Genomic DNA, 11,619 nt, shown 5'->3' with positions numbered 1-11,619 from the left:
CAATTTTTTGTCTTTTGAGGTATTGGTTTGAACTCAGGGCCTTGAGCTCATTTGGACTAGCTTGTTCTGCTGGCACTTTACCACTAGATCCAGCCCTGTTTTTTCTCGATTATTTTCAAGACAGAGTCTTTCAGACTTTTTTGGCCTGGACTTGCTTCAAATTATGATCATCTTGGGCTGGGGATATAGCCTAGTGGCAAGAGTGCCTGCCTCGGATACACGAGGCCCTAGGTTCGATTCCCCAGCACCACATATACAGAAAACGGCCAGAAGCGGCGCTGTGGCTCAAGTGGCGGAGTGCTAGCCTTGAGCGGGAAGAAGCCAGGGACAGTGCTCAGGCCCTGAGTCCAAGGCCCAGGACTGGCCAAAAAAAAAAAAAAGAAAAAGAAAAAAAAAGACAAATTATGATCATCTTGATCTCAGCCTCCTGACTAGCTTGGTAAGGGATGCAGTACCTTATAATATCTACTCAACTGGAAGCAATGAGGTGTTTCTTGCCAATATTCAACACAATATTTTAAAACAATTTATGTATTAATTGCTATTATTTTATAATAGCTTTATTGAAATGTAATTAACAAGCCAGGTTAAATTGCCCATTTAAATGTGTACAATTCACTGAAACCATAACCACAACCAATTTATAACTTTTTATTACTCAAAAGTAACCCCCACCCCCAAACATGGGCTGGGAATGTGGCTTAGTGGTAGACTGCTTGCCTAGCATGCATGAAGCCCTGGGTTCAATTCCTCAGTACCACATAATCAGAAAAAGCCAGAAGTGGCACTGTGGCTCAAGTGGTAGAGTGCTAGCCTAGAGCAAAAGAAGCTTAGGAACAGTGCTCCAGTCCTGAATTCAAGCCCCAGGACTGGCAAAAAAACAAGCAAACTGTAAAATCCCATGCTCTTTATCTCTCATACTCCAACAACTCATTATAATTTTCCACATTTCAGTCCTGTGTAGCTAGGGTTACATGTGTGAGCCCTCATTGACTAACGTTAAAAAAAATTAGCTAGATGCTAGTGGCTCATGCCTGTAACCCTAGCTGCTCAGGAGGCTGAGATCCTAAGCATCATGCTTCAAAGCTAGCCTGGGTAGGAAAATCTGTGAGACTCTTACTCTCAAATTAACTAACCCAAAGCAGGAAGTGGAGCTGTGGCTTAAGTGCTAGAGTGCTAGTCTAGCAAAAGAAGCTGAAGAACAGCGCCCAGACCCTGAGTCCAAGCTCCATGACTAGCACTAATTAATTAAATATAATATTTTGATTAAATTTTTAATTACTTAAAATATTTTTGTCGGTATTAGAGTTTGAACTCAGGGTTTTTCTGTTTATGTGATGTGAGTAATCAAACCCAGGGCTTCATGAATGCTAGGCAAGCACTCTACCACTAAGCCATATCTCCAGCTCCTTAAGATTCTTATCTTCCATTAAGCACCTAAAAAGCCAGAAAAGGAGCTGTGGCTCAAGTGTTAGAGTACTATAACTTTAAGCAAAGAAGCTTAGGGACAATGCCCAGATCTGAGTCAGAGAGATGGGGGGAAAGGGGAGACTAGGAGATGGGAAAGAGAAGAGAGAGAGACTCAAACCTCAGCAATTTTTTTTATTTTTCTGGATTTTTTGTTTATTTAGTTTTCTAGCATATTTTTGCTGGTTCTTCTGAAGACAGAGTCCCAAGACTTTTATGCTTTTGCTAGCTATGAACAAGGATAGTTCATACCCTCCTAAGTAACCAGGAATACAAACATGAGTTCCCCCAACATGTCATGTTTAAAAAAGTTTTTTAATTTTTTTTTTGCTATAGTAGAGTTTGAATCTAAGGCCTCACATTTGCCTTGCAGGATTTCGTCCAGGAAGGTAGAGAAGGAGGAAGGCAACATGGCGGGGGGGGGGGGGAGGAGGGGGGAGGGAAGGAGGGAGGGAGGGAATGAGAGATATAAAACTATAATAAAATATCTGTGGTAATTTTTCTTTATTTTCTTTTTTGTGATACTGGAGTTTGAACTCAGGGCATGGAATTTGTTAGGCATGCTCACTTGGCTGGTGGTGTAACTATTGAGTCATGATTTCTGGGATGGTGGAAAACAGATATGGAGAGGAATAGACAAAATTATATTGAAAATCTCTGTTCTTTCTTTTCTTTTTTGCCAGTCCTGGGCCTTGAACTCTGGGCCTGGGTGCCATCCCTAAGCTCCTTTTGATCAAGGGTGGCACTCTACCACTTGAGCTACAGCACTACTTCTGGCTTTTTCTGTGATTGATTGGAGATAAGTCTCACAGACTTTCCTGCCCAGGCTGGCTTTGAACTGTGATCCTCAAATCTCATCCTCACGAATAGCAAGTATTACAGGCATGAGCCACCAGTGCTTGGCAATGCTATTTCTTAGTTTCCTTCCCTTTCTCTCTTTCTCTTTCTTTCTTTCTTTCTTTCTTTCTTTCTTTCTTTCTTTCTTTCTTTCTTTCTTTCTTTCTTTCTTCTTCTTTCTTCCTTTCGTCCTTTCTTTCTTCCTTTCCTTTCTCTTTCTCTCTCTTTCTCTTTCTTTCTTTTTTGTTTCTTTCTTTCTTTTCTTTTCTTTCTTTCTTTCTTTCCCAGTCCTAGGGCTTGAACCCAGGGCCTGGGCTCTGTCCCTGAGCTTTATTGCTCAAGGCTAGCACTCTACCAATTGAAACACAGCTTCACTTCCAGCTTATTAGTCGTTGATAAGAGTCTCAAGGACTTTTCATGCTGGCTTCAAACCATGATCAGATCTCTGTCTCTTGATTAGTTAAGATTACAGGCATGAGGTACTGGCACCTGACCTTAATTTTCTTTAGATGGCACTGGAGTGAGCTCAGGGCCTCAGAATCTCGAGGCTTTTCCACAGGGCTGGGTTCTACTATTAGAATCTTTCCTCCAGTTTTGCTTTTCCTGGCAATTCTGAAGACAGAGTCCTAGAAAACTTCTCATCTTGAGTTGGCTTCCAACTGCGATTATTTGGTTCTTAGCCCTCTGAGTAACTATAATTATAGGCATCAAACCTAGTGCATCTTATTTTTCAGCAAAAAGTTTTATTTGGTGGCAGTTTCTTAATTTGAACTCAGGGCCTTGCATTAGCCATTCTAGTGTTGTATCATTTGTCCCACACTAAAAGGAGAAAGGGGGAAGACTGGGAGAGGGAGAGACATGGAGCGGAAGAAAAGAGAATTTATCTGATTTCCCTTAATTTTTTTGTCAGTTGTGGGGCTTGAACTCTGGGCCTAGGCACTGTCCCTGAGCACTTCTGCTCAAGGCTAATGCTCTACCACTTGAGCCACAGTGCCACTTCCACTCTTAATTTTTTGTCTTATCTGGCAGTATTGGTGGTATAACTCAGGGCCTCATGTTTCTTGTGCTTGCCTGCTAAGCTGGTACACTATCATTTGATCCATGCCTCTAGTATTGATTTTTGTTGCTAATTTGGAAAAGAAACTTATTTTTCTACCTAGTTCAGCTTACTGAGATCGGAACTCAGAGCTTTCCACACATTCTAGGCTTGCTCACGTTGTTGGTGCTCTACCACTTGAGTTATACTTCCAGCCTTGCTTTTTCCTAGTTACTTTTGAGACAGAACCTCACAGGCATTTATGCTTGGGCTTGCTTCAAAGTGTGATTCTCAGCCCTCTGAGTAGCTAGCAGTACTGGTGTGTGAGCTACTAGTGCCCCTGACATATTTTAACAATCCTTTTGCTTTTGACAGTTCATTAGTTTGAATGCAAGGCCTTGCATGTGCATGTATTCTATCATTTTGGCAGTAAGGTAAGGATGGAGGGAGGGAGAGAGGGAGGGGGAGAGAGAGAGAGAGAGAGAGAGAGAGAGAGAGAGAGAATGAGCTATGGTTTCTCTGAAAATTTTGCCTATTTTTTTTTGGCAGTACCAGGGTTTGAGCTCAGACCTCATTCACCACCTGATTGCCTGTTTGGCAACTGGTCTACTACTTGAGCCATATCTCCAGCTCTGGTTTTTGCTTGTTACTTTGAAGATGAAGTCTAGAGTCCTTTTTTACCTTGATACTTTCCTGAGTATCAAGTATTATAATGTTACCTACAGGTTCTTGGCTAGTATTTGCTAAATAAATGAATTAATACATAAATATAATTGGTGAGAATATTTGGATTGTAGTGCTTTTCTGATGCAGGTTAACTTTGTGCCATTGGGTAGTTAGCAAGGTACACTTTTTTATCTGTAAAATGGGAATAATAAATTTACCTTTTTTTTGAAAATCAAGGATTTATAATCCTTTCCATTAGTTGGTACTGGAGTTTGAAGTCAGTACCTCAGGCTCTTTACCACCTAAGCATCCCCCTTGGCTTTTTTCTTATTCTTTTCTTTAAAAATTTTAAATTGTTATTATATAGGTGATGATGTACAGAGGGGTTACAGCTCCATAAGTCTCCTTTTGGCGACAGGTGTCTATAGTGTGTGTGTGTGTGTGTGTGTGTGTGTGTGTGTGTGTGTGTGTGCACTATCTATCAATCTATATCTCCCAGGGTGACCTCAAACTCTTACCTCAACTTTCTGAGTGCTGGATTACAGTTACCTGCTACCACATATAGGTAGCACATTTTAGTTTTTGTAAGAACACTTAATATGAAATGTACCACCTTAAAATTGAGACTCACAATACCATAGTGTTAGCCATCCCTGTGTGAGCAGCGAATTTCTGTTGTTTTGTTTTGCCAGTCCTGGGGCTTGAACTCAGGGCCTGAACACTGTCCCTGCCTTCGTTTTGCTCAAGGCTAGCACTCTGCCACTTGAGCCACAGCACCACTCCTAGCCATTTTGTATATATATGTGGTGCTGAGAAATTGAACCTAGGGTTTCATGTATATGAGGCAAGCACTTTACCACTAGGCCATATTCCCAGCCCTAACAGCGAATTTCTGTAAGTTAATCATTTGTGTATATTGCTCATTTGTGTGTTTTCTTTGTCATGCTTCCTAGAGGTTTCTCAAGTGATTTAAAAAAAAACAAACAAAGATGTACTGGCTTTTTTGCATTGGTTTTTTGGTGTTGGCTTCTATGTTATTGATTTCTGCTCAACAGAAATTAATATCTTAGGACACTGATCAAACTCAAGATCAGAAGGAAAGTATATTGTATTTAGGTATAATTTTGCCTTTTCCACTTACCAAATTTTTTTTGTTTTTCCAACTTTTTGAATTAAGCAAGCCTATTTTATTCTTTTAGGATAGGTTTGCTTGATTCTCTTAATTTTCCTTTATCTGAAAAAGTCTTTATTTCCCATTGATGGACTGTTCTCTCTCTCTCTTTCTTCTTTTTCACTGTTCTCTCTCTCTTTCTTCTTCTTCCTCCTCCTCCTCCTCTTCTTCCTCCTCGTCCTCATCCTCTTCCTTGTCCTCCTCCTCTTCTTCCTCTTCTTTTTCTCCCCCCTCCTTATACTGGGGGCTTGGCTTGAAATAGTTTCAGAGTATCACCTGGCTTTTGTCCCCTGAGGCTGGCACTCTACCAGTGGAACTACACCTCCACTTATGGTGCTTTGCTGTTTAAATGAACATAAGGAGCTGGCTTATAACCTTGATCCACCAATCTCAGACTCCTGAGTATCTAGGGTTACAGGCTTTAGCCATCAACATGCAGCCATATCCCAGTTTTGAGGAGTACTGGGGTTTCAACTCAGATGTTGAGTTGTTAGGCAGGCACTCTACCACGTAAGCCACTCTCCCAGATCTTTATGGCTTATTTTTTTTAACAGGGTTTATGGTTTATGCCTGAACTTTCCTGGACCAACATCCTCTTTATATTTCCTTAATACCTGGGGTGACATGTGGGCTTCACCATGCCCAAGTTTTATTGATTGACTCTGTCTCTATTTGCTTTTGCCTGGACTCTCTTGGAATTGGACTCTGCAGATATCTACTTCTACAGTTGCTAAGACAATAGACTTGAGCCATGCCTCTTGATTTGGCCAAGATTTAAAGCACTTACAAAATCATGTGTTGAACAAATCTTAATTTCAGTTAGCTCCCCTGCACCTGAATGTTCATTCATAAAATAAAAATAACTTCTTCCCCGTTTCCTTCATGAGGACACTTAGGAAATCTTACAGGTATTAGTATTTGACTCCTGAAGAGGTATTAATAGTAATGTTTTAATCGCTATGACATTACGTCATTCACCTGCTACCCTTTCCCCATCTTCTCACAGGATTATTGAACTGAAATCAACTCTTTCGAGAGACCCATATTTTTCACTTTTCACCCAAATCTGCTGCAAAGGTTTGTACTCAAAATTATGCTCTAACACAATGTCCATTAGTCAAAGACTTCAATTTAAAAGTACCCATTTCCCCTGGGACACAACTTTTCAGTTACTTTCCTCTTATTTTCCCTCTTAAGCCCCACCATTCTCTCCTTGTTATGCTCCATCTCCTCATTAGGTAGTATTGTATCAGTGCAAGCTCATTGGTTCCTTGCTGGCCAATCACAACTGTACTTCCTAGTGGGACTGTTGTTTTCAAAATCTGCTGGACCTGTTGGAGAAAACACAGAACAGGTCCATATGACATACCTCTCCATTTTTTTCTCATCTCTCCCAGTCTAGGGGAGAGTCCTAAGTCTTTCCAGTCCTCAATATTGGTGTGAGGTAAGTAAGTGCCTTTGGCTTTGCCATGTAGGCTCTAGTGTCTGGCTCTGTCACAAACCAGTTTGTTGGTTCTTGAGCATTACTGTAACCCCTTGTTACATCCTTTCTTCACTTGATGGGATGCACAATGCCCCTTCAACAAAATCTTTATCACTTCCTTCTGTCATTCAGTAGTGTGCACAGAGCTAAACCTGTACAAGATTGGGAAGGGGGAGTGTAGTAGGAAGTGAGATGGAAAAGTACAGTGTGTCACAGCTTTAATGGAGCTACCAGTACATATACCTGAATGGAGGTATGTTTACAAATGTCTTTTACAAGTGAAAATGTTCAGGATCAATTTAATTCACAAGTACTGTGGGATCTGTTGTATCTTTACATTAGAGAATGTTACTTGAAGGGCATATTTTAAGTACATATTGGAAAATGGAATCTTCTATTCTCTGTTCAGATCTTTTTTTGTCTTTTCTCTTTTGGTACTAGGGATCGAACCCAGGACATTGTACTTGCTAGGCAAGCACTTTGCCACTGAGCCACATCCCAGTGGGAATCTTCTATTCTCCCTTGTTTTCCTTTTATCTGTACTGTTCAACCCTCTTCATCTCTGGTTATCCCACTGCCTTCTGCTAACATCCACTTAGACTTCTACAAGGCCATGGGTCAAAAGGACTTCAGAGTCTGATACACTTTAAGGTACATACAAATCACCTGGTGATATTGATAATTTGCATATTTGGATTTGGTAGGCCTGGTATTTTAAATTGCTAACAAGCTCCCAGGTGATGCTAATGTTGCATATCCATTTACCACACTTGGAGTATGCAGAGGCCTGTGGTCCTATTGTCTCATTTTATGGGGAAATAGAAGCCCAGATTGCCTAGTGTTAAATTCGCATTATGTGTTTTATGTGTTTGTTGACACTATATTATATTCTCTATCCAGTGCTTTACTGTGTATATAAATTGTCTTTATGCTTAAAATGAAGTTTCTACACTTTCTGGAGTGTTTTGACTAATTTCATTCTGCTGCCCATATATGAATTTGAGCACTAGCCCTAGGATGCCAAGTGTAAGCCTCTGACAATTATCAACATGCATGTAGGAGGGCGATGGAAAGTCTAAATGGGAAAGAATTCTAATTTTCTTTTCCAGTAAGTGAGGCTTGTGATTTTGTAGGTGGTAGAAAAGTGTTCTGTTAGGAAAGAATGTTTTTGGCAGTGTTGGTCCTCCACCCCCTAATCCAGTGGCAGGGAAATTAGTTTACCCAAGTCAGGATATGCCCCTCTCTAAGCAAGTATTTAGTATTCTGGATGATGAATCTGGTATATTGTAATAATCAAAATAACATTTTTTCAGAAGTTTAGTTAGTACATAATTTCATTTGCCGGAAGTTTTCTAGCCTATTGATTCTACAGTAAAGATTTTCAAGCATGAACCTGCTCAGCTATTAAAAAATTTTATTAGGCATGACCAATAATAATGGTGTAAGTAGTTTTCATACAGTATAATTAAGGGTAGGTGCATCTAATATAGCTTTATTGTTGTATGACTGAATTTTGAAGGATGAGATGTAAAATAGATTTAGATTTGAGGGAAGAAAAAGGTAGGGTATATCATTTACTGAGTGTCTACAATGTTTGGTTGGTGCATAAATTTATACTTGAGCTGTATGACTGACTCATGTAAAACTGGTGCAAAAACTATTTTGCAAATGAGGAAATTGAGGTTCAAAGAGTTAAGATGATTTAGAAGTGTAATTCCTCAGATTCTAAAATGTATGCCCATTTTATCTATTCATACTATAGCCTGCCTCTCCTCTCTCTCTCTCTCTCTCTCTCTCTCTCTCTCTCTCTCTCTCTCTCTCTCTCTCTCTCTCTCTCTCTCTCTCTCTCTCTCATGTGCCAGTCCTGGGTGCTGTCTCTGAGCTCTTTTGCTCAAGGCTAGCACTCTACCACTTGAGCCACAGCTCCATTTGCAGCTTTTTTGGTGTTTGACAAGCGATAAGAGCCTAATGGACTTTGCTGTTCAGGCTAGCTTCGAACTGTCATCCTTAGACCTTAACATCCCGAGTAGCTGGGATTACAGGCATGAATCACCAGCCCCTGGCACCTTTTTCTTTGTTGTTTACTGTGATCTGAGACACTCAGAGTGATTTGCAAAGAGATTGGTGATTTGTGATACTTAATAGTTTGTTTTAGGTAGTAAATCACTTTACTTATCTAGGACTGTAAAATGGACAACATTGTACCTGGCCTCCCTCACAGTTTTGTCATGAGATTCAACAAATAATAATTGTGAGGGCACATATGTATACAGCCCTTTCCTCACTCTATAACATGTTTAAGACATCTTCATACAAAACAATACCAAATTATCCTTTTTCCTCTCGTAATCTTTTTTCTCAAGCTACAGTCTCTTCTTCTCCCCTTTCTAAGCAGCCTTGTATTGGTCTAACATTTCAACTCTATTTTAACTGCTTTCAGAACACTTCCTTATGGTCCATATTCTGGACAACTGGGATGTTCCTAATCTCTGTATATTCATACCTCTCCTCTTTCTCTAGGCTTGGCCTTTTTTTGGTTCAAAATTAAATGTTTTTATTTGCTTTTAGTAAACTTGTTAACATTGTATTACTGTTACTATGTTTTCGTCTTGAAATTAATACAAACATTAATGCTGTAACATATCCAATTGAAGTGCTGATGATAGCAGAAATGGACATATGTACACATACTTCTGTTTTATAAATATTTGACAAAATAACAAATTATTTTTATTGTCATTATAAGGTGATGTGCAGAAGGGTTACTATTTCTTTTTAAAAAATTATTTATTTGTTGTCAAAGTCATGGTCCAGAGGGGTTACACTTTCTTACATAAGGCAATGAGTACATTTCTTATCAATTGTTACTATTTCTCAAGTCAGGTAATGAGTGCATTTCTTTATTGGCAATGTCACCCCTTCCTTTGCTCTCTCCCAGTTTGGGCCTTTCTTTACCTGAAAGCTTTTTTGTCATTTAGGTCCAGATTGAATATTAACTTCTTCTGTGAAACTATCATCCAACCCTGACTTTTCATTACTGTTTTAATTCAGGCCGCTATGATTAAGTGGCTACAGACTGGATGGCTTAAACAATAAATAAATATTTATTTATTTATTTTTGCCAGTCCTAGGCTGTGAACTCAGGGCCTGAGCACTGTCCCTGGCTTCTTTTTTGCTCAAGGCTAGCACTCTGCCACTTGAGCCACAGCGCCACTTCTGGCCATTTTCTGTATATGTGGTGCTGAGGAATCGAACCCAGGGCCTCATGTATACGAGGCAAGCACTCTTGCCACTAGGCCATATTCCCAGCCCCTGAATATTTATTTTCTCGTGTTGCAGTCTGGAAACTCCAAGATCAAGGTACCAATGGCTTTGATAACTGGTGAGACTCTACTTCTTGGCTTATAAACGACTGTCATTTTCTTGTATCTTCAAGTCGTGGAAAGGGATAGGAGAACTCCTACTGTTTGACCCACATCCCCAGCCCTGTCTGAAGTCTTTTACAAGGGCAGTAATTCAGGAGAGATCTACCCTTATCACTTAATCACCTCCCAATGGCCACTTCTACAAATACCATCACAGGTTAGAATATCAACATGTGAATTTGATGGTGGGGAGATACTAACAGTTGCATCCACAACAAGTATTCTACCTTTATTAAATTGTTTTTCATGTTTGTATGTTATTTTTATAACTCTGCATATAAGCACTTCTATGATAGGATCCATGTTTGTTTTGTTGTATCTCTTTCCTAAAATAAGCATTACATAGTGGTAAGTTTGTTGTATTACCTTTAGAGTCTTCCTAAGGAAAGCCTATTCTTTGTCAAATTGAATATAAGTGGGATTGAAAAGGCTCTCTTGTGTATCAAGTACTGATTACTTTCTATAATAATATTTTTGTTTGAGATATATAGTGATTATTGAGGACTCACCAACTAAAGGAACTTTCAAGAATGTAAAATGAGGGGCTGGGGATATAGCCTAGTGGCAAGAGTGCCTGCCTCGGATACACGAGGCCCTAGGTTCGATTCCCCAGCACCACATATACAGAAAACGGCCAGAAGCGGCGCTGTGGCTCAAGCGGCAGAGTGCTAGCCTTGAGCGGGAAGAAGCCAGGGACAGTGCTCAGGCCCTGAGTCCAAGGCCCAGGACTGGCCAAAAAAAACAAAAAAAAAAGAATGTAAAATGAAGTCCCACACTGAGATAACCAAAGGTAGAACTAACTCTTAAGAGATGTAATGAGTTAAGTTCTTATGACAGATGATTTTTTGATGATTTAGTTTCTTTTGTTGTTATCTTTTGAATGTTATTCCTACTAGGTGTCCAGAATTATGTGACAGTATCTTCTGATTGAATGTAACCTGGCATATTGATTGTGTTATTATGCATGTATACGTGTACAGTCATTCTCTTGTGTTGGGTGTAATGTAATTATAATTTCAGTGGGCAAGACCCGATTTCTTTTAAAAGTCATTAACTCTACCAGGTGGTTGAAGTCAGGAGAGTTGAAATCATTTGCTCAAGTTTAATTGTGACAGAATCAAGACTTGAACCCAGATCTACTCAACTTCAATATGTATTTCTCCTAGGAATGCTGCAGAGAGATTGAGTTTGGTCAAGTGTTTCTGTCTTGTTTGTGGTAAATGGTGTTTTAAAACATTCCTTTCTGATTGCAGCCCTGCCTTGGACAAGACACTACTGAATCTCGAGGAGATGCCACTGCCATTATCACCCCAAACTTCCAAACCAGAGACTGAGAACATTCAGTTCAGCAAAATTATGCCCAGTGACCATGACCAATCTAAAAAGGTTAGAGCAAGCTGTCTTCTCTATGTCTCATGCAGTTTCCTTCTATGTTCGACTACCTATGAATTCCTATTCTCATCACTGAATCTTTCTTTTTCTTTTTAAATACTGGAGTATGAAGTCAGGGCCCAACACTTTCTAGGCAAGTTCT

General features: G+C 39.7%; 1 protein-coding gene across 1 annotated transcript in view; it reads left to right on the top strand.

Annotated features, from left to right (window-relative positions):
* Positions 1-11,316: 11,316 nt before the first annotated feature.
* The window catches only part of Ccnb3 (cyclin B3), a 35,686-nt gene continuing 35,383 nt past the window's right edge, over positions 11,317-11,619 (top strand). The window contains exon 1 of the mRNA XM_048336774.1: positions 11,317-11,471. Within this exon, the coding sequence (XP_048192731.1) occupies positions 11,376-11,471 (96 nt within the window). The 5' untranslated portion in view covers positions 11,317-11,375. The remainder of the gene's footprint in view (positions 11,472-11,619) is intronic.

This window comes from Perognathus longimembris, chromosome 28 (assembly GCF_023159225.1).
Source record: "Perognathus longimembris pacificus isolate PPM17 chromosome 28, ASM2315922v1, whole genome shotgun sequence".
Classification (NCBI taxonomy): domain Eukaryota; kingdom Metazoa; phylum Chordata; class Mammalia; order Rodentia; family Heteromyidae; genus Perognathus; species Perognathus longimembris.
Note: the sequence above shows the minus strand (reverse complement) of the source record. Positions and strands in the feature narration are given on the sequence as shown.